Source organism: Phoca vitulina, unplaced genomic scaffold (assembly GCF_004348235.1).
Source record: "Phoca vitulina isolate PV1807 unplaced genomic scaffold, GSC_HSeal_1.0 scaffold18, whole genome shotgun sequence".
NCBI lineage: Eukaryota > Metazoa > Chordata > Mammalia > Carnivora > Phocidae > Phoca > Phoca vitulina.
The window spans coordinates 28,530,528-28,553,590 of NW_022589721.1; the positions used below are offsets into that span (position 1 = coordinate 28,530,528).

At 43.3% G+C, this 23,063-nt stretch overlaps 1 protein-coding gene across 12 annotated transcripts in view; it reads left to right on the plus strand.

Annotated features, from left to right (window-relative positions):
* KHDRBS3 (KH RNA binding domain containing, signal transduction associated 3) overlaps window positions 1–22,461 on the plus strand; it is a 199,774-nt gene extending 177,313 nt beyond the window's left edge. For 8 of the 12 annotated variants that reach the window (XR_004300830.1, XR_004300831.1, XR_004300832.1 and 5 more), the window contains 4 exons: window positions 11,558–11,616; window positions 13,491–13,640; window positions 15,043–15,101; window positions 22,197–22,461. Coding sequence is in view for 5 of the 12 variants with exons in the window: in XM_032415611.1 (XP_032271502.1) it covers window positions 11,558–11,616; window positions 13,491–13,640; window positions 15,043–15,101; window positions 22,197–22,260 (332 nt within the window). In the remaining 7 variants the exon portion in view is untranslated. Of the gene's footprint in view, window positions 1–11,557; window positions 11,617–13,490; window positions 14,115–15,042; window positions 15,102–22,196 lie in introns of those variants that run through there. The other 4 variants (XM_032415614.1, XM_032415609.1, XM_032415613.1 and 1 more) reach the window with 3 other exon arrangements.
* The last annotated feature ends 602 nt before the right edge of the window (window positions 22,462–23,063 follow it).

Consider the following 23,063-nt stretch of genomic DNA (forward strand, 5'->3'; position numbering starts at 1 on the left):
TGTTGCACCCCCTCCCCCTTCCTCCTGACTCTTGCACCCCCTCCCCCACTCAGGCCCTCTGTGCCAACCACACTGCCCTTCTGGCCCCCAAATGGACCAAGAATGTGCCCACCTTCTACACCTGACAGCCTCCCTGCCTGGGATCCTGTCCCCTCAGGTGGTGGCTGCACCTCCTTCATTGCCTTCAAGACGCTACTCCCAGAACACCGTGTTAAAGAGGTTCTCGGAGTAGGCTGTGAAGTAACAGCTCTAGTCCAGGCCTTTCTTACTGTTCTTATTCTCGCCGTGTTTACATACAAACTGTTTATTGCCTGTCCCTCTCATTATAATATAAACTTTATGAAGGTAGTGATTTTTTTTAATTGAGTCCGTGAGTGAATGAAGGAGTGCATGCCTGAAGCGCTTGGCTCACAGCATTCGCTTCAGTAAATGGCTCCACGGCTGCACGTGGCAGGACCCGAGAGCCGGAAGTCGAGAACCGGAAGTCGCCTGCCAGGCTGTGGTTGTGTGCAGCGCTGGCCCGCCCTCCCTGCCTGTGCGCTTGCGCACTTAACAACCGGGTGGGCTTCAGAGCGGAGCAGCGACAAGACTTGCGCTAAGTGAGGTGAATGTATTCTTACAGAATCATAAACTATTATTAATGTCACAGTAAAATTCAGATTGTAATAGCCTCAGTTTCACAAAATAAGATGACTAACGCATATTTAAATATAACCAGTTTTGTTGATTTTTAAAAAATTATTATTAGTAAAGAAGAAAAGGCTCTGTTTTCTCATCTGTCATTTTAAAATCCTGTTTTGTCTCTGAGGGGCGCCTGGGTGGCTCAGTCGTTGAACATCTGACTTTTGGTTTTGGCTCAGGTCAGGATCTCAGGGTCGGGGGATGGAGTCTCCTGTTGGGCTACACGCTCTCAATGTCTCTCTCTGTCTCCCTCCCTCCCTCTCTCCCTCTGCCCGCTGGCTCGCTCTCAAATAAATAAATCTTTAAAATCCTATTTTGTCTCTGAAAACAATAGGAGATAAATTTTCAGTTACAATTTTTAAAATATGTTTATGGTACATCTATTTGGTATCAACCGATTTTTAAAATGGGATTCCATTGTAAACTGAAATTTGTGTTAACTCTTAATTGTTTGAATAGGGAGCAGGAATAATTCCCCACATTGTTTTAAGCCCCATTTTCCACTTACTCTTTTTACCAAATCTTATTTCTGAGCTTAAGAAACATGGTAAAATTATTTTTAAAGATTTTTTAATTTATTCGAGAGAGAACACCCACACGGGCAAATCGGAGGAGGGGCTGAGGGAGAGGGAGAAAAGCAGACTCCATGCTGAGCATGGAGCCCGAGGCAGGGCTCGATCTCGCGACCCTGAGATCATGAGCTGAAACCAAGATTCCAGCGCTTAACCGACTGAGCCACCCAGGTGTCTGGCAAAATCATTTTTTATATTTGCCTTTGTTTTCCCTCCCCTGTCAGTCTTGTGATGGGTCTTCTCCTGAGCAATGGAATGTCTGACAGGTTAACGATGTCAACTCTGAAAGGTCTAGAATTCCAAAAATCAGACCTTAAATTTTTGTGCTAATAGAATTACTGAACCTTCTCAGAGAAAGAAGGATTCTCTGATTAAACTATAAATTATATCTGTCCATTTAAATTGAATATTTAAGTATTCCAATTACTAGCAAATGTGTGTGATTTTTAATTCCTAAAGAGAATTATTTATTTCAAACCTCAGTGTCTGTTTCTGTTTTCTTACATTCTAGGCACTAGAAAGTGACATGTACCAGTGAGGGGATTGAAACTGCCCTCTTGTTAAAACTGTGCCTGATGGGTCTAGAGGCATCTACACATCTGCCTTGCTTATAAGTCCCCTGACTCTTGCCTATCTGCCCCGGAAGACCTAGGTTTTTAATCCTGGTGTATGTTAGATCTGGGGCCAGGCACTTGTGACACTGAGCTCTGTCCACCTGGCTAGCCCCGTGAGTGAGCCCTTCCTCCCCCATCATCACCTGGACAGTGAGACGTTCTTCCAGATAAAAGAATCATTCTTCAGGCAAGCGTAGGATAGTAACTCTGCCTTCCTCAAACTTCCTGCCGACAAACATCCTATGCCTCAAAACTCCTTTATACTTTATAATCTCAAAAATTAGTAAGAGCCACACAGTGGGTAGGTATGTATGGCTTGTATCTGTGTTAACATGTAGCATATTTGAAATTAAAACAGAAACATTTAAAAATGGTTATTAATCACGAAATACATAACAGTAGTCAACCCATTGCATGTTAACATTAAATAATCTATTTTTATGGAAAATCACTATTTTCCAAGACAAAAATATTTAGTGAGAATTGTGGCATTGTTTTATATTTTTGCAAATCTCTTTAATGTCTGGCTTAACAGAAGCTAACTAGATTCTTATATCTGCCTCTGTATTCAGTCTGATGTGATACGTTGTTTTGTTTGAAGTAGTTGGAACAACAAATACGTAGTTGGAAAAGAGAAAAGTATTTTGACAGCTTTTCACATAACTCTGGATATTCTTTGATACTCCACCAAAACTTGGCAGGTGGTAGTTTCTTAAAGGTTAGTTGTAATGTGGATTCTGAAACCATGTCAATAAACTTTTCATACTCAGTTACATTAAAATATCTTGGTCTGTTTTCCACTTGGTGGATTTGGAAACATCATGCATGGGTCATTTAAAAAATACTGGTTCACTGAGTTGTGCATATTTTCACAATACTATGACCCATTTCCTTGTGCAATATCAAAAAATCATATTCGTTATTACCACCACCAGTCTCAACAGAGAAGTCTTTAAGTACTGGCTTGCTATCAATTTACAGGGGTAAATACTAATTTTTCAAATTTGTAGTTTATACCTGCAAGCTCGAATTTTATCGTTGGTAACAAATACTGTCATTTTTTTTCTTGAAGTGACAGGCTCACTTCATTCATTTTTGAGAACACATCGGCCACATATGTAAGTGCATAACCGTGGTCTGTCTGCGCTTCATTCCTGTGAGTAGAAAGGGCTGTGTGAGCCGAGCCTGAGCTCAGCCCACACTGCGGCCAGCAGCGGAGCTCCCATAGCTCACTTCCGTGTCATCACGCAGAATCGTGAAAAGGCGTGGACTTAACGGTTGAGATTTATTAAAATTAGTAATCCTTACTGCTTCATCATGACATTTTTAAATGAAAGTACTTTTCTTAATGTAACTGCTAGTAGAGTTTGGTGCCACTGCTTGGTTCTGCCAAAGCACTGAGTTTTACCTACCACATTGCCTGCAATGTGAGCACAGTGAAAAAGATGAATAGCGTCAGCTTGTTTTCGCAAAAATAGTTTGACTTGGTGGGCCCCCTATAGGATGCCAGGGGCTCTTAGGAGTCCACCACTGCTCTAGGCCATTTTGCAGATGCAGATTGTATTAATGCTCTAGGAAAGCACTGAGTTAGAGAGGGATCCAATAGCAAGAGAAGAATTGAGCCAAGTTCTCTAAAGCAGTTTAACCCTTGTGCAGCCTTCCCATCCAAAGAATTGTCCTCACACCACAAGCTTCCTGAGGGCAGAGATAATCATCACTGCATGCCTGTCCCACAGTGGGATGCTGTGAGCGCCAAGTGTGCCTAGGAAGAGCGGCTGGCTCTTGCCTCCCTCCCACATCAAACCTACCTTGTCCAAATTTGCAATCCTCGGGGAAAGAGGGACAAAAGATTAACAGCCTTGCATTTAGATCCGCAGCACACTTAGCAGAACACAGAAGACGGGAGTAGTGTCATGCTACCACCATCTCTCCCATCTGAGAGGGCAGTGGTTCAGTTCAGAGAGCAGCCCCAGTAGGAGTCGGAGTGACGAAGCACCAGGAGAAGGTCCAAATGTAGCAGAGCGGCGGGCAGATGACTAGACTTCTTCTATCCGACCCGTGCAGCCCAGTTCAAAACGTATTTATTCAGCATCTTCCTGGGAAAATATTATTAAGTGTTATGAAAGGACTATTCGAGAAGTAGGGCTCTTGCAGAGAGCAGGTTGGAATTTTTTTAGCCACTTACCCTGAAGGAATTTCAGATCTTTCAGTTATCTGTGATAATAGGAAAACAAGAGTCGTCCCAAAATTCATTTTAAATATACTTTTCATTTATTCTGCTTTATCTATAAAAATTCTTAGTGGTTATCCAGGCTCCAAGCAGAATGGAAGCACTGGTCTGGGGGCCACCGGGCTGGAGCTGTTACCTGGGCCACGTGTGCTCGGTCCTGCAGTTTTTCCTGTCAGATAATGAACATTCACTAAATGTCTGCTAAAATACTAATTTTTATCAAAACGATTATAGATAAAATTTTATCTCAAAGGAATAGGCCAAAATAATCCAGAAAAACATCAGCCCTTTTATGTTAAATTTGAACAGCACAGAATTTACTAATTTAACTTTGATGATGAATTCTGGGATGAATTCCAGATTCACCTCCCACCCCCAAAAATTGCCACAACCATCGCAACAAAATATCCTTATTACAGATTCTTAATTGAGGCATGGGCAGAGTTCAGTCCTAGTGTTGATATCAGTCTTCCTCTGATCTCTCTGATTTGGGGATGCTGCCGCATGCTAGGAATCAGCACTACAGAGGACAGTTATGAGTTAGACATGGTTCCCATCTTCTGACCTCATTTTTCTCACCTGTAAAATTAAATAATATGTCTGCTTCAGACAGGGGCTTTGAGGATTAAGAGATAATCTATAATGCATTATAAAACTAAAAAAGGATTTTAAGAGACAGGAGGATTGAATCAAGAGGATGGACTAAGAACACATACCTGCTCCACCCACCCTCCCCTTTCAGAATCCCACGAAGTGACAGAAACAAGATTTGAAAGATTCCTGAGGAAGGAAAAGCAAATGCAAGGAGATCTATGAGAAAGGAAAATGAAACAAAGCCCCAGCCGTGGAAGGAAGTGTGCTGTTGTGGGGAGGTTTAGGGAAGACGTAACCCCACACCAGTGCTGTGAACAAGGGACACCAAGAGAACTGATTGGAGAGCTGCATTTGGAGCAGCCAGGCTAGTCTGGGCCTGCCCTGAGGGGTGCTCAGCAGTGCAGAGTAGTGTTGTTTCTTCCCAGTTGACCGCTGTAGCCATGCAAAGCCAAACGTCAGTGCCACCCGGTAGGGCAACCAGGAGCCCCAGACACAGGAGACAAATTACTTGCATGTCCCTCCCAATAGTATATTCTATCCCCTTTCCACAACCACCAGAAGAAAGCTATTTTAAACAAGAGGTAACATCCCCAGACAAGCAAACTGAGAATCTCAAATCAAAAAATGAACATATATCCAACATGTCGTAAGCATTTAAATAAAAAACAGACTCAGCAAACTGAAAAACTAACACTTGGACAGAACAGAGCTCAAAGAATAGAAGGTGATTCTAAAATAAGTAGTTAAATATTCATATGGTAAGAAGACGTGGAAGCCACAAAGGCTAAACCAGTTAGGAAGCCCAGGATACAAAGTCAACAGAAGGCTGTTGAGTATCACCAAAGGATAAAGAGCTAGCAAGTAGGATAGAAAAATTGAGATGGATGCTAGAACCCAATATTTCAAAAGTAACCTAACTGGGGTTACCAGGATGGAAAAACTAAGAAGATTAAGGGGAAGAGAGAATTTTATAGAAGAAAAAATTGAGAAGTTGAAGACATAAGTTATTATTTACCTTGAAGGGCGTACCGAGTGCACGGAGAGCTGTGAGTTTAACACAGGAATGAGGATGAAGAAAGAGGGCCAGGAATAAACAGACTGTCCTAACTTTCCTGTTGAAAGGATTAACTCCAAACTCCTTAGCATTATAGAGGAGAGAGCAGATCCTCACAGATAAACATCGGATGTGGCACCAGACAGACCTGACTTAAAGCTCCGGGCCTTGTGTGTTCGTGTTCGTCCTTGGATAGTTAGGTAACTTCCAGAGCTTCAAATTTTATTGTATGTAAAGGGAAAGAATAGTATCTACTCCATCAATCTGTCGTGAGGTTGAATGAGAGAAAGTACACAGGCACGCACGCTGTCTGCGCCCCTCTGTATGCCGTCTGACCTAGTAGAGTAGTTCCTCTTTTTTTAGAGTTCATGAACTTCTTTGTAGTCTGACCCCCACTCACCTGTTGCTTCTTCCCTCCTCATTCAGTCCCTCAGCCGATCCGTGTTACCTTCCTACTTTCCTCTCACCTCCCAATGTTAGGAGACTCTGATCCCAAGGTATTTTGGACACACTTCTGTGCTCATACACACCGTATTCTGTGGAAATGTACTTGTTCATCTTTGTTAGCTTCTTGAGAGTAGAGATCACACCTTATTTATTTCTGTATCTCCATTTTTCAGAATGGTGTCTTTCACATAGTAAGTGCCCAGAAGTCTTTCCTAAATATATGACCACACTTGGGCTTAGTGCTTCCTTTTAATTGTATTTTTCAAGTCTATTCAGCAGCCAAAAAATATTAAGTCCTTTGAGTCCTTCCCTTTTGCACCTTTAGAAGTGAGGTGAGAGTAGTGTCTCGTTCACCTTTATTCACTAATAACACTTTGTCCTTCTTGCATTGCCTTGGCACATAATTTTTCAATAATTTTTGTTGTAATTAAGTCAATGTATTTAACAAATTTTACTGAGTGTCTGCCTTGTACTAGGTATTGTTCTAAAGGAGCTTGAGGTATGTCATTGAATAAAACAGCCCCAAGTCCCTCCCTGTAGAGCATATATTCTCAGTCTACTGAGAGGAAATAGTAAGTATAATAAATACGTATATAATATGTTAGAAAGTGACAAATGCTGTAGAAGAAAATAGAGCAGAGTACTGTGGATGAGGGTTGTCAGAGCAGGGGATTGCAATCATAATCTGAGTGGACCTTGTTGAGATGGCGTCATTTGAGCAAAACCTTGAGAAAGATGAAGTTAGTCATGCAGTTATCTGGAGCTAAGAGCATTCTAGGCAACGGGAATGGCTGCGAAAAGAATGACAGCACAACTTTTTTTGCCCTGAACAAACTGGAAACTCTGACTATATCAGGGTTTTTGCCAATTGTGGGCCATAAATTCCAGGGGCACAATGAAAGATTTGCGGAGTTGGGTAGGAGATGAGGATGGACGGCAGCAAGTGGGAAGGACTTTATGAGTCCTTGGGGGTTAGAGCAACCTAGTGGTGTAGAGCTTGCTGAGCTGACATAAATACAAGGAAGCATTACCTTCTCAGGAAGGGGCCTAATGAGAGTGGTTTCAGTGACTTTAAAGTAGAAATTAGTGGAGAGTCTTAAAGAGGTTGAAAGGGCAGGGGACAGATAAATGTCAGGATTGCCTTCTTGATCCCACAGGGACAGGGTGATACGGGGACTCAGAGTTTCTGTCCTCCTCCTGGACGCCTGTCAGTGGAGAGAAGAAGGTCTAGCGAGTGGTAGACTTGGTCCCAGGGCTACAGTTTGCTCCCTGACCCCTGTGTTGTCTCTCGGTGTGGGGGTCTATTTCTTGACTCTGGTTGATGGAACCAAGAACCTCCAGGAAAGCCAGGAGTTAGGCTGCATCCTTGTACTTCCTTCGACCACGGAGATGGGGTGGAATGTGGAGGAATAAAAGGTCTGGGCAGACGTCGCCTTAGTACCAGCCCGAGCAGCCCACTCTTGATCCGTTCAGGGACCAGCTTCCCTGGATCCCTTTTGATGGAGCTGAGGCCTATTTGGCCTAACGTGTTTTCTTACCTATTGTTAATATTATAATGTATGCATAAGTGAAGATTTTGTCATATGTTGGGTTTTTAGTTTATCCTTGGGAAATAGGACACCTCTTTGGTTAATAGACATTTGAGGGGCATGAGCCGAAGTGCTGGCAGAGCAATTCAGTGGAACTGACAGGTCTGAGAACGGGGCTCAGCTGCTCCCGGCTTCCTGGCTCGATGACAGTCTTGCAATAAATAATCAGAAACTGGGTGAAATGATAGCAAATGTCAGCTTAAAGTTTTCACTTGTCAAAACCGAGATTGTCTTATCACCAAACCGTTGCTGGACCAAATTATGCTCCCTCTTATCCTCCTGTTCATTGGAAACATTCTTCACCCCGATTTTTTTTTTTTTTTTTTTTATGCTGAACGGTTTTAGGGCACTTCACAGACAAATGTCCAGTCTATACTGATGTGCATTTCTGTTCAGTCCGTTTAATAAAGACTTGGTTGGGTCAAAAGCAATTGTTTGACCTCTCTGTTGGTCAGCTTCAGTGCCTGCCATTTACAGCTTCGAGTTACACAGTGGGGACCTGTCTCTGTAAAGGAAATTCTTTTAGGCCTATGAAGACGTAACTCACTTTGTGCAACAGATAAAATTCTCAAGAACATCAGGGTTTTATTTGTCTGAGGAACCATTATGCTGTAACTTCTGACCTTTGGAAAGAGGACTGAGGTTCATTTAGTTTAGTGCTGAGTTTCTATGAAACATTAGCCAATTTACTGTCAACAAAAAGAGAAGTTGTTTTGACTACTTTGTGGCCAAATGCCGTGCGTGAGCCATCGAGAATGTCAGACCTGCCCGTGGTTTGATGGACGGAGCACGAAGACAGCTGGCAGGTCGGTTCTCCCAGCGAGCCCGGCAGGGGGACGCCCCAGTTCAGACTCAGGTGTCTTGACCAGTGTTTAACACTGACATTTCATCAAGAGGTTAGTTTCTGAATTTCTGTCCTCAAGATGAAAAAAAAAAAAAAATTCTACTTTAAAGGCAATTCTCATATTTAAAGCTATAAAACCTTAAGAGGTAGGAAAGCAATATTACTTTTTATATCACTTGTTGCTGGATTTTTGTTTTTTAATATGAATGTTTCTTTGATCCTTTTTTCGCTAGTCCCTCCCGTTTCCTTCTCACCATAGATAAATTTGCTGCCTCAAGAGAAAATTAAGGCTATTGAAAGGGAGAGAGGGAATTTGAGACCAGACAGAGAAGTAAGGCAGTAATAATTAACCATGATCACATGGCAGTGAGTTCCATGTGGATCCGTACATTTCTGAGCACGAGGAGGGATCCTGGAAGCCCCAGGGCGGGGGGGGGGGGGGGGGGGCAAGTCAGACATTCCAGAAGAGTGACAGAGCAGGGCAGAGTGAACAGGGAACCGCCCCCCCCCCACGCCCCTGTAAGGCTGCCCCACGGTGAGCAGAGTCCACCGCTGGTATAGTGGTGATGGTGGCATCCTGAGCTTTGAGCGTGGGTGCTGTCCCTTCTGAGCTGTGTGACTCTGGGCAGGTGGCTCAGCCTCCCTGAGCCTCGGCTGCTCCATCTTCAAGGATAGTGATTTGAGGGAGGTTAAGTGTGATCATGCGCCTGGAGACTCCGTGAGTGAGGGGGTCTCACTGAGCAGAGTGCCCTTGCTCTCACACTGCCTGCCTTTCTCCCACATCCTCTAGGAGTGTCAGCGCTCAGTCTGAAGACCTTTTTATAAAACTCTATAGCTCCATGTGCCTCCTTAGAAAAATTGCACGTTGCCACTTGGTATAATAGGTCAGCTGTAGGAGTGACTGTTCTGTTCCTGGGCAACATTTAAAAAGCCGTGGAGCTTAACACGGCACATTCCAGAGAGCTTCTGTTCTGTCTCCATGCCGGAGAGCTCCCATCATAACCAGTATGTTACGCTGTGTTTAATTAACTAATGAGGATGTGATTAAACCACGATAACAAGATCTGACCTATATTTTCACATGGAGGAAGCATTTTATGCTGAGGAATATTCTGGCCTCGGCATTTTATCAGTGCTTATTAACTCTGTGTGATGGAGGTACTCGTAGACACTCAAATTGTTCAGGCTGTTCCGTGCATCTGCGCCTTACGTGTGCAGTTTGCTCTGCCTGCAAGGCCCCTGCCGCCGTCCCCCTGTCTGCCCCTTCTCCGCACCCCTTCCTCAGCTTCACCCTCCTGGTTGGTGGCTCAGAACTGCTCTAGCATTACCTTCTCAGGAAGCCATGGGATGCAGCCAGTGGTGGAGGCAGGCGTCCTCTGTGGACTCACTCCATCCATGTAGAGTGAGGTCTTGGGAGCCGGGGGAGGGGGGCGGGGGGACAAGGAAAGTGGCCTGGGGAGCCAGCCTAACTCTGGGAAATCAGGAAGCTTCTCTGAGGAGGTAGCGTTTTGGCTACAGACTGAGTAGCAGGTAGCTTCGAAGGAGAGGAGAGAACACTTTTGGCAGAAGGAGGAGCAGGTGTGAAGAGCTACCCGCACATGCTTGAGGCAAAAAGGAACCTACTCCCCTTGCTTACCACTTCCTCCTTGCATCGCGGTGCTGTGCTGCAGCCGTCAAGAGTGATGAGTCTCTGGTACTGCTCACCTGGCAGAGGAAGCATGGGAGGAGAGCCCGGCGTGGGTTTGACCGACGAGTGTGTCACCTGTCTGTTCTCTGTGAGATTTTAGGCTGGTGTCCTGGCCTTCTGATCTGCCGCAGCATCCTTATCTCTAAAATGGGTATGACAGTTCCACTTCCCTCAGGGGGCTGCTGTGAGGACTCCGTGGGATCTCGGCAGTTGGCACTCAGCAACGCTTACACCATGGATTTTATTATTCATCTTGCAGCTTCCTAAGGTGTTAAGCAGCTGAGCTGGATCATTTTCCATTTTGATTAGAACTTCTTACTTGATTGCATGAGGTTGGAATAATGAGAATGTTTATTTCGATGACAATCCAAGATAACAAATTCAGGACGATTGTTTCCCTACAAAATTAAGTAGAGTGGGAAAGTGCAAAGCCTGAGAGGATGAGTGGAAGCCCTTCCTTGGATACCAAAATAGCATCATAAACTAATTGTATCTGCCATGGTTTAGTAATCTAGATTTTGCATAGGCTTGTTCCTATAAAAAATTATGCCTGTTCAAATATGCAAATATGCAATATCTGCAGAATGGCCATGGTAACAGGCTCCCTCCGGCCCCCCCCATCTCAAGGATGCTGTACATTAGAACAGAGACGTGCCTGTGCTTTGCAAAGATGCTCAGCCTCCATCCTCACGGACATTGCGAGAGTGCTGTGACCGGCTGGCGGGGAGCCTCCCTGCTGTCCTGTTGCGACGCAGTCATCACACCGACTTCCTAACAGTAATGCCCTAGTGCTGATGAAATGGAACACTGGGTCTAGTCCCTGTTATCAGATCACACGGCGTCGGGTTCTCTGGTAGGCAGGAGCTAAAGAAGAAGGAACGTCCTTGCCTTCCTTCTGTTGGACGGACCTGTGGTTCTCTGTCCTGTCCATGGCCGCAGTGCCTGCCCTTGCAGGACACATGGACACACTCACGCTCTGCTCATTGGCCAGTGGCTGTGGCTAAAGTGACAGACAGGTTTATTAAATATCACAGCTGGAAATCTTTGATATTCGCAGGGTCTGAAGTTTCTGTGCTAGATCTCTGCTGTCTTGGTGGGAATTCTTCCTTTCAGTGTGTAGCCCTGCCCTTGATTGGTTATCTTTAGGTTTTAGAATACTTCACTGAATATGTTTTAAGCTCACAGTTAAGTTATTTTGTCCTGTTTTCATCTTTTATTTTTCTTTGTGCCTTTTGTTCAATGCAGTGGTGCTGATTACTATGATTATGGACATGGACTCAGTGAAGAGACATACGATTCCTACGGTAAGTAACTAGCCAGCATGAACCAGAAATAGAGCAGGGGGCGTGGTCATAGAAGCACCTTCAAGACCGGAATTGAGGAGAAATCCATAAAGACATTTGGACTGAAAAAGCAACTTCCCTTTCAGTTCTTCTGTGCATATCTAGCTATTTTCAGAAGCTCCTTTATGATTTAAATTTAATATTTAAAGAGGACTAAAAACTCACAGAAAATTGTGTAGGTTCACATTCTCAACTTAGATTTTCTGTTTGGGTTGATTGCCATGTGCTGATTTTCTCATTTATAGAGTCCTTTGCCAGACTGCAGACACTTAATAGCTCAGGTCTTTTTGAAGTGTCTTTGCTTCTCGACAGTGAAGGAAAATGAAGCCGTTGAGACTGCAGCTCTCAAAGGATTGTCCCACCCCCATCTTCATATTTTAATTCATCTCCAATCCCAAACCCTCTTAAAAACATTACAGTGGGAGTCATTCCATAAAGGTTACAAAAGCACTGAGCCAGGGAGGGGATGTAAGGCTCTCTCTGGCTTACGGGGAGACAGCTAAACCCCACTTAATTCAGTGGGAGCTGGTAGAGATGTTGGGGAATCCATGTCCGAAGTCTCAATATGCAGAAGGAGGACAGGTTTAATTAAAAGAATTGGCAGCGGCAACATAATGATAGTAAGAAGCTCCTTTGCTGGAGGGCAAAGAGATCAGAGAACAGGAAGCTTCAATCAGTTGCAAAGCTCTGATAAATGCCTAGTACCCAGTGCAAGTGAATCAGGATTCTGGTTAATGGATGTTCTGACATTTCTCTGAACATGAGTGAAAAACCATTTTCCGGTGTTCCTTTTGAAGTGCATTTTGTTATATCACCTGCCCCAAGCTGTGATGACCTCACCTTGGATATTTTTTTGTTTTGTTTTTTGTAACAAACACTTAAGAGAAATACCTTGGTTTGCTGAATGCTGTCTAGTTAAATGGATGCAAGTTAGCTTGAGGGAATGACGTTGATTGCATGTTTGTATCAAAAGAAAAGGTCATTTTAAGTATTTTTCCTTCACAGCCTTTTTAAATTGGTCTTAGTGGACACAGGGCTTTTAAATTGCTGTGGGTTGCAGCAGAAATGTTAACTGTTTGTTGTCGGAGACTTGTAGATTACTCATTGGAAGTGCTGAGATGGAACAGGTGTTTAATTTCAGGAGATCTGAATGGATGATGGAAGGCCTTTTGTTATTCTTACACTTGTCTGATATGGATTTAGTATTATGATGAGTGAAATTTGACATTCTGTCATTAAGTTTATTTCGTATTCAGGAAGTATTGTTGAGGCTACATTTCCCCTGAACATGACTTCCATTCACTCTGTCTGGGGAAGGACCTAGGAGACGCGGTGACCAGGATTCTCTCCCACCCTGCCCATCCCCATGTTGCTCGTTATGTTTGTCTGCTTTTGCCTGCACAGATCTTTATCTGTGTGGTGTTTGTTTTTGCTGTCAAAAGAAATCTGAGCGATCCTCTTCCCATTCTCTTTCCCATTCATAAATGTCTTAACATTTAGCAAAAAGCAGTTCAGTTTGCTGTTTGAGCGTGTGAGCTTTTGTTAAAATGAGTGACCAAGAGGAAAGTTCTTGCAAGTTGGTTGCCATTTAAGATACAAAAATCATTTTTCTTCCCATACTGATAGTTTTTGTTAGTGGGGTGACCATTTCCCATTGTGTTTGTAATTTTTCTCTAAGTAAATACCCTTGTTTGTTTGTTTTTTCCTGGTACATCAGGGATATATGTCTTCAGTACGACATCTACCACTGGTTCAGGGTTAAATTAGATTCTGAAAAATGAAGCCAGCGGGATCGATGGCAATGATCTGATTGTGATTCATCTTACTGATTTTAGGGCAAGAGGACTGGACTAACTCGAGACACAAGGCACCTGCAGCGAGGACCGCGAAGGGCGTCTACAGAGACCAGCCCTATGGCAGATACTGATTGTACTGTCTGGTGTTGTGAAATAGCCAGTCTCCACCAGTCCTGTGTACTGTTCAAAGTAATGTTTTTCTATGAACAATCCCTTTTTAAATAAATCAAAATGCTTAAAATCTGAATGGATGGAACTTTAAAACTACTTTGTGGAAACATCAACCTGGGCAGAAAAAAAAAAAAAAAAGACATGTAAAATTTTGTTATTTCCAGTCTGTATATGAAAAAATAGGTCATCAAAAGGAAAAAAAATAACTTTGATTAACTAGTGTTAAACAAAAAACTAGGTTTACTAAATATGTTAATCCATCCTTTTAACATAAGCCTCACCTTTCATTTTAAAGGTTTCCATAGCAATTTAGTTATTTTATCTTTCAGCCATATGCTAGTTTTTTTTCTCTTGCCAACATGCGTAAAAAGGGAAGCCAATTACAAGTGCAAATAATGTGGTATTCTTTTGTAACTCAAGTCTTGAAATGTTCTGTAGTGTTGAGCAAAGTCTCCTCTTGCTTGATACTAAATAAACTTTTGAAAGAAATTCCGTGTGTGTGAGCTAACAATTTCATGTTTCTCTTATTTAAAAAGGCCTTCATAAATAGTTGTAAACAGGGAAAGAGTTCATTTAACAACGCTTGTCATAAAAGGGTCACACTAAACGTTGTACAGCTGACTTAAAAAATGGTATAAAATTAAATGTACCATTCTATACTCACCGTAGATTTAAATGCTGTTTAAAGAGTCCACATGGTGTTAAGCTGCGTGAGTTAGCACGTTAAAACGACGCAAAACCAAATCTTGTTTAAAAACTGGTTTTAAAATAACTACTGATTTTCTGAAAAAGATGTGATCAGTTTTCATCTTGTTGAGCGTTTTTTCACTAGTGCAACTTTGGATTTTTTATGAGAATTTTGGTACCTTAATGAACACCTCGCTCCATGCTGGAAGCAATAAGCACAAAGCTTTTAAAGACATTCTGACTTGACTAATTGAGGTCGCACTCGCCAAGGCTGAGGATGTGTAACCCTTAAACGGTCTTCATTGTCAAAGGTAAATAAATCAAATAAGATTTTAATCTCACTTAATTTATCTTAATATAACTAATAAAACCAGGGAGATTACAACTTAGCAAGTTTCATTATCCATTTTAGAGAGGTTTTAAGATCACCTAAATTCTCATTTTAAAAAGTTTAATTTGTTTTAGTAATCTAAAAAGCCTTAGTTCAGTCAGTTTAATTGGGGCCAATTTTTCCCTATTAAACAAATGTAAAACCTCATAACTAGTTGTTTGTAATACATTCTTTGGTTAGTAATTGAGGGCACTTCTTAAAACTGACAAATATTTAATAAAGTTATTCTTTAATCATTTGGCTTAAGTTTTTTTTTTTAATTGTAGATTATGTAAAATGTTTAATTTTTGTTTCTTAAGAGATTTCCTTCTCTTTGAGTAAAAAGGTCTTTTCTTTTGTTAGGAAATGTCAGCCATCTTGGGAAGTCGGAGGAACTGGTTGTGCCCGAGGAGCAAACAAAGGTGAGTGCCTTTTGTTCCGATTATTGTGACGTGTTACGGAAGATGAAGACAATTTAATGCTTATCTGAAGTCACATGGAAAATATCCCACCCTGGTTCCTATTACCAGCACTAGTGATTATGGCAAATTAACTCCTCCAGTCAGAGCAGAAGCTCCCTGAATACAAACAAGTCAGACCCAGCCGGCCCTGTTGGTGCCACGGACGATGTCACAGCAGTTAATGCTTGGATTGCCTTCTTCAGCAAAAATAGAAGCCCCGTCAATCACGTGAAAAAAATGTCCAAACTATTAAGGGATAAAAAGCAGTTTATCAAGCCTAATGTATAATATGACCCCAATTTTATTTTTTAAAAACTGTGTATACTCTCTCTATATTTATAGGTAAAAAAATTACACTGGTATGCTGCAGATTTTTGACGATAATTATCTTAGGCTTGTGAAAGTATGATTTTGTGTGTGCACTTTTCTGTCCTTTCTGAATTTTGCAAAACAAGTTACTACTTTTATAAGACAAGTACTAGAACCTGTGTTTTATGAAATTATTTCATAAATTTAAAAAAAAAATTAGGGATCTGTAAAGGAAACGTATCATTAGTTTGGTCTCAAGGTATTCTTGTTTTTTTTTTCTAAACCATCAGAAATGCTACTTAGGCCCTGATATTCCAGAGAGTCTTCCTTTTTAAAAGTAGTTTTATTTGAGGGCGCCTGGGTGGCTCAGTTGGTTAAGCGACTGCCTTCGGCTCAGGTCATGATCCTGGAGTCCTGGGATCGAGTCCCGCATCGGGCTCCCTGCTCAGCAGGGAGTCTGCTTCTCCCTCTGGCCCTCCCCCATCTCATGCTCTCTCTCTGTCTCATTCTCTCTCTCAAATAAATAAATAAAATCTTTAAAAAATAAATAAATAAATAAATAAATAAAAGTAGTTTTATTTGAGCTCTGCCCCTGACACGTATCTTTGGACATCAGCACGAGGAGAATGATGCTTAGCTCCTGTAGTTGTTACTAAGAACTGAGTGAGCTAATATTTTGAGTGCTTTGTAACCTGAAAAGTGATACAGTAAATGTGAAGTTGAATCGTCAAGTTGAATACCCATATTTAATATGTATGGGTAGTAGCTGAGCTTTTTTCCCCCTCCAGTAGCCAAAAGTAACCTGAAATAATTAACTTACTATTAGGAAGAAAATAGTTCTCTTTATTCTCATGGACCAAAATAAGATTTTTGTTTTTGAGGGTTTTTTTTTTTTTTTTTCTGTTTTTTTTTTTTTTGGCAGGGGGAGCTTTTCTTGCACAGAAAGAGAATGTGACACATCACGCATTTTTTCAATGTGTTACATTGAGATTTTTCACTATTTTCCTCCTTCTTAAGTAATTTTGGAGGGGGGATTAGCATATTGAATAATAATGTAGGTTTCTTAAGTGAGAGATTATAGATAGGTCCCTAGAGAGTAAACCCCCAAAGGGTCTTCAAGCTTAATTCATAGGAATTATTGTTCAGTGTTATGTTTATTTTCATTTTTTAAAGAACCCATAGCTCCATGGAACTATAAAAAGGGATTGTGATTCAGAAAGGTCAGGAACCACCAGGAATACTATTGGACAAGAATCTTCCTGTTCGGCTTCCAAGGGCTTCCCATTTTTGGCACGTAGGCTGCCCAGCCTCATTGCTTGCCGTTTCAACGTGAAGACTCCGCTGTAGACAAGCAGTCTTCTCCCGCCCCTCAGAGCACATTGCATAGTTCCCAGATCTTTCCCCTGACCTTTGTCTACCCCCTTGGGATTAATAGTATCTTTTCTCATTTTACAATATGTACTGAGCATGAGTTCTGTATTAGACACAGAGGAGGCGCTGCGAATGCAAAGATCTTTAAGACGTGGGCCTTACTTAGACTGCAGTAATTCAGGATGGAATGGAAGCGTGCTCGCCCCAGTTCCCCCACCCACAGAAATCGTGCCCACTCCTCAGGACTTGGCCCAGTGCCCTCTCTGAAGTAACATGCTTAGTTTATACTTAACTCATTTTAGTGACTTAGGTTGGTTACAAGTTGCTGCTTTGACCAAGCATGAGCTCATCACTCTCAATAAATGATTTCATTGAATCCTCACAATCACAAGAAGGTAAGTGTGGTCTCCATTTTACAAAGGAAGACACTTCAGCTTCAAAACGTGAAATCCCTTAGGTAGAAAACTCTCACACCCTGCAACTGGTAGAGCCAATTTTAAACCATCCGCTTTAATCCCGAGGCTTTGTTGTTAGCCGAGCTCTGGACTAGCACTGACTCCCCCATCAGATTAAAGGCTCTTTGAGAGCAGGGGCTAATCTTCATGTTACCTGTATCCCTGAAAGTGACTCCCACGGCCCTGAGCATTATCAACACATTGCGATTGATAAGTATTCCCCTCTCTGTCTGTTCCACCCCTGCACCAGATTCCTTCCTGGAGAGATTCTTTGACGGTATTTAGGTTCTGAATCATCTTATATTCATGATACTCTGGCTTGAATCAGTATCAGTATCTATGCAGATACGTTGACTTAATGTCTGCCGTGCTACAGACACTGGAAATTCAGTGCCGATGACATAGTCCTGTTGCTGAAGACGCAACAGCCTGCTGGGGACAGGGGCAAGGAGGGAGTCTGTAGGACAGGTGCGGGCGCATGGAAGAGAGACCTGTCTGCCAGGCGGGTGGCTGGAGGTGGGACAGGTGCCCGCAGAGACATGAGGGCCAGGAGGAGATCACCTAACCACATAGGGGAAGGTATTCCGGGAAGCATTCGTATCCCAGCTCTGTCATTTACCGGCCTGATAACCTTGGTTAAGTTACTTAACCTCTCTGAACTACAGTCGAGATGGCAGTTTCCCCACCCGTAAAATGGCACAGTAATGCTAGCGACCTCAGTATTGCTATGAAGGATTAGAAACATGTCCGGCACTGATGTAGGTATTTGCTCCTGTTTGTTACTTAATGTAAATACTTGGAATTATAAGAAAGAACGATTATCTAGGAGACATCAGTTATATTAGGTAATCAGAGAAAGCAACAGATGATGCTATCTGGGAGGCATGGGGCACATAATGAAGGGTCTCGCAGGTCCCGCTAAGAAGCTTGGACACAGTGACCCCATTTTCCATTGTAACATCCTCCTCACCTCTTAGCTTGCCCTACTCCATCCCCTCAGGCAGAGAAAGTGCCTTGTCAGTCTCCGCTCCAACAAGAACTTTGTAGGAACCTCTGTTTGCACTGGCTATTGATCCGAAACCCAGACACAGGGTGTCTTAAAAAATAGGGCCCTAACCTTTTATCCTCTTAGTCTTCTCTCAGCAGAGTAAGTGTTCAGCAAGTCAATGAATATGAGAGAGTGACACTCAGTGGATCAATAGGATTCCTAACAGACAGTGTTAGGGGTTGTTAGGAATAGTTAGCAGAGACCAAAAAACAACAACAAAAACCCCACTTGTGTCAATAGGATTACAATTCAGAAGGTCTAGCTCCATTGGTTTAACTCAAAATTGGATAGTAGCTCTGGTCATTGTGTACAGAGAAATGAATCCCAGAGTCTAAAACTAATAATTTGGAGAAAAAAATAAAAACGTAATCAAAAGTCTAACCAAAATAGAAGCCACTTTATAGGGTTTAGGTAATGAATGTAAATAATAAAGTTTGTTATTTTCTATGCAAATAAGATCTATTTACATTGATACTCAGTGTCTTGTACAGATAGAAAGGAAAAAAAACCTATGATTATATTGAAAATAACAAAATCTACTTTGTCTTGATTGTGTCCATCTTTCAGAAAGACTGTAGAACATTTTCAGATCTGAACTGCATCCTCCTCTTATCTAATGGAAAATCCCGTCCAATTGAAGTTGATTCTCAATGGGATTCGATTTCAGTGATTAGCACCTAGCGCTGAAATTGTTTCAGACCTTAGTGTGATGAGCCCCTCAGTGGCCCCCACGTTGTGCAGGGTCGAGCTCAGGCTCTTGGCTCTGCACACAAAGCCCGACGTGATCTTGGTCCCACCTCACGGCTGCTCCAGCCTTGGTACTAAACATCCTTCTCAGTGCTTTCCTGTCCGGGTCGTCCCCTGCCTAGAACCACGCTTCCCTACCCCTCTCAGCCAGCTCTCATACAGCTAGTCGTCGTGGTCTGTCCAGCCTCGAAGTGAACCCGGAAGCTTCCCTGTGTCCTGCGGAAGCCTTCCTTGGCACACTGTCTCCGCATCAGGCGTCGGGTTCGAGTCCCTGCTGAGAACCCTTAGAGCTGCCTGAATTCTGCAAAAACAGGGTCCCTCAACGGACTTTTCATGCTCCTTTCCACCCACCCCCACCAGCATAGAAGCATGTCTTATGCCCCAGAAGGGGTCCGTGAACAAGCAGTCGAATACACGAGTGAATAAAATGAATGAGGACACTCGGTGTCTGCACAGTAGAGGAAAGTGGATTAGGACATCCTTGGCTTTACCAGATGGAGTTAGAGTCATCCTTGAACTCGGAGAGAAATTGACAGGTTCTTAAATGGGGTCATTCAGATGTAGCTGGAGGTATCTAAGAGTCTCCTTTGACCACCACTACTGGCGAGATGCAGGCCTCACTCAGTCTCCGTGTGCTGCCTCGCACAGCCCCGTACCTGACAGACCCGCACTGAAAATAGGGGGAGAGAAGAAATTCGCAGGGCTGGAGGCATTATCTCCGAGCTAGATCTCTGCTCTACTCGTTGATGTGTCTTTCTCACCAACTGCAAGACGAGGTTCTTTAAACACGGAACCATGTCTTACTTGACTTGCCCACCCAGATGCCAGCATCGTGCCTGGTGCGCAGCGGGGGCTGATGAGGTGTTCGATGTGGAGCACGTGAGCGGGGAATGAATGAGCCAGCCACCCTGTAACTTTTAAAATCCTAGCCCAGAGCACTTCGCACTATTAGTTTGGTTTCTCAGTGGAAATGAGATAGTTACTTCTGCAACCATTGGCTTTTTTAGTGGGAGGAAATGTGAAGTTGGAAAGCAAAATATGTCCTTTATTTAATAGGTAATACGTGTGCTTGGTACAAAATCCAAAAGTCCAAGAGTACACAGTGAAAAGTTGGTCTTCATCCCCCCCCACACCACCCCCCTGCCCCAAACCCCCAAGGCAGCTGTTTGCATTGGTTTTTTTGTATATTTTTCCCGAGATAGTCTGTGCATAGGCAAAAGCACATGTTTCCTTTTTACATACAAAACAGTACACTGTTTTCTACCCCCTTGTTTCACTTTAGAGTACATCTTAGAGTTCATTTTCTATCATTTTATACGCTAAAGCTACCTTTTTCTTTTTATTGGCTGAATAATAGTTACATGATTTATAATTTAAACAAGTATTGACGGACATGTAGTTCACTTCCAGCATTTTATACCCATGAATAAGAGTGCTGGAAAGCATAGCCCTACATCTCTGTTACTGTACACGTTTGTATACATCTTAACACATTTCTGAAGTAGGTTCATTGAGCCTTTCCATGTTTTATGAATATTACTGTATTGTCCCTGTGATAACGCTTTTCTGAGAAACTTGAACCCTGCGTGCTGCATGCATTCCTTACCCTCAGTGGTTGGCACCTGCGCCACACAGAACACTCTTCTACTCCAAGTGGGTGCGCGGCGTGGCACGGGGTGGGGCAGGTCCCGGTGCGGAGGAGCGAGGCGTGCGGGGGCGCCGGACCCCGTCAGAGCAGCTGCCGGGGCGTGTCTCAGGCGACAGGGACAGCTGACAGTTGCAGGTCCTGGAACCCTGAGCGGGTTTGCTCCGGGGGCGTCCTCGCCCAGCTTTTCCTGTGCTCTGCTTTCCCAGATCCTGCCCGTGCTTCGAGATCTCGCCTCTCTTCTGTTGCCAGAAGAACCCTTTCTTCTGTTCACTCAGAGTACCGGCTGCTGGCTCTCGATTGGCAGACACCTGGTTTGGAGCTGCCGGCCAGTGTCCCTCAGGGTCCAGAATGAGTCCGCACTGGAACAGTCATGAAGCTGTTGAGGAAGTACTCACTGATTAACTAAACAATACCCCAATTAATAGATTTACTACATTCGATGTTTACCTTTTACGGTATTAGCCTTTCCAGTTCAGGTTGCGTCGATGGGGCCCAGTCCCCCAAAGCACACGCAGGTGCCGCCGCGTGGCTCCCTGTCTCGGGCCGTGTGCAGCGATCAGGGGCTAAGTGAAGGCAGAGGTGGTGCAGCCAGAGGGAAGGGGGGTGAACTCTGGGGCGGGGGGGGGGGGGGGGAGAGGGTTCAGAGAATGGCGGGGGGCGGGGGGCGGCTGGAGGTGGGGGGGGCGGGGGGGGGGAGGGGGGGGGGGGGGGGGGGGGAGGAAAAGGTTTCACAGAGAATGGCGGGCGTTGACAGGCTGGTGCAGGTGAGCGAGGCGGTGCTGACCAGGGCAGGAAGCTGCGCCACGTGGGGGGACGTGAGCAGGGGCCCGTGCTGGGAGAGGATGGGGGGTGCTGGGGAGCTAGGAAGGGCTAGGTCATAGGGCACCATGGACAAACGGTGTGGTGTTGACGGGTCTCCTGGGGCCGGGCGCGTGTGACCGGAGCCGTGAGGAGTAAGCATAGTGACGGCCACTTCTCCATTGTGATTGGGTTTGCTTTTCTTCCCTCTTGATTACCACTGGGTTTTTGAAATAACAGTTGTGTTCTGTGTAGCACATCAAAATATATGCTTTGGTGTTAGTTAATAAAAACTTGTAAATATATCTGAGAGTTGGTTCTCAGATGACAGGAAGTCAAGGACTGTCCGGTGTGTACCCATAGGGACCCGTTTCACATTTTGATATTAGAGGTTCCATGTCAAACAAGGCCATTCTGAAATCCTACCCATAAAGGTTGTAATGGAGAGTATTTTGATCCTCCTCTACTAATTAACCATTCATCTACCTTACTGAACACAAATATTTTATGTCCTTAAATTTCTATAATTCTGTTTTGCCTTGTTTTCCATAAATAACCTTATTTCTGTTAAGTTTCTGCTTCCTTCCTTCCTCTGCCTAAATCCTGCCATCCACACCAGAGCATAAATAATTATTAGTTTCTTGATGTATACAAATATATTTGATTTTCCTCTCTTTCAGGGGCTTTCCTTCGAATTATGGACTGCTTATGAATCGTCAACTCACCAACGTGCCTAGTCAGTAAATGAATTCACTTGGGAGCTTGAAAATCATCTGAATTTCTTTTCACAATTTTATGTCCTGTGAAATGTTTTATAAAATGGTACGCTTTTTAATTTGGAAAGCCTGTTTAAAAAAAGGAAAGAAAATCAATCTTATTTTGTGGTCTCCTAACAACAACAAACAAATGATTTGTGTGATACTTAATAAAGACTGCCCATTTCAATCTCCTGCACTTTGCTCTAAACCTAGAAAAACAAAGTCTTGTGATTTCAGCAAGCTCTGAATCTTGCACACTTGACAACCATCTGTGGCTTCAGCTCCCCGCAAGACGTCCGGTTCTATACATTGTCCAGATTTGAAAATGATTTATCTGTCTCAGTTACGGACCAATAAATACGGACGTGTCCCACCAAAAGTATTCTGTCACGTAAAAGGTTAATTACGAGGCTTCTGCAGGAAGCAGAGCGGTACTGCCAGGAAAGAAAGCTGATTTTCGTGCCTCTCTGTAATTTGTTATGGAACATAAAGGTCATAATCCCCGTGGACAGTATTATTCTGTTCGTTCTCTTTTCTTCATTTACTGGTGCATTGTGATTTTAATTCAGTATGCCCCAGGAGAATGTTTTATTCCTTCTGCTAGAAACTCACACAACATGTTTCCTAGTCTTGGAATTTCAGGAACAGTCTTGTGCATTGTTGAATTGTCACTCTCCTACCTCAAAGACACATTTCCTCTGAGGCATTCACTTTGACAGCGTACCATGTTAGGAGCATTGTGTTAACCACAGAATAACTTCTAATAAGCTTGCTTTTCCATATCCTCTC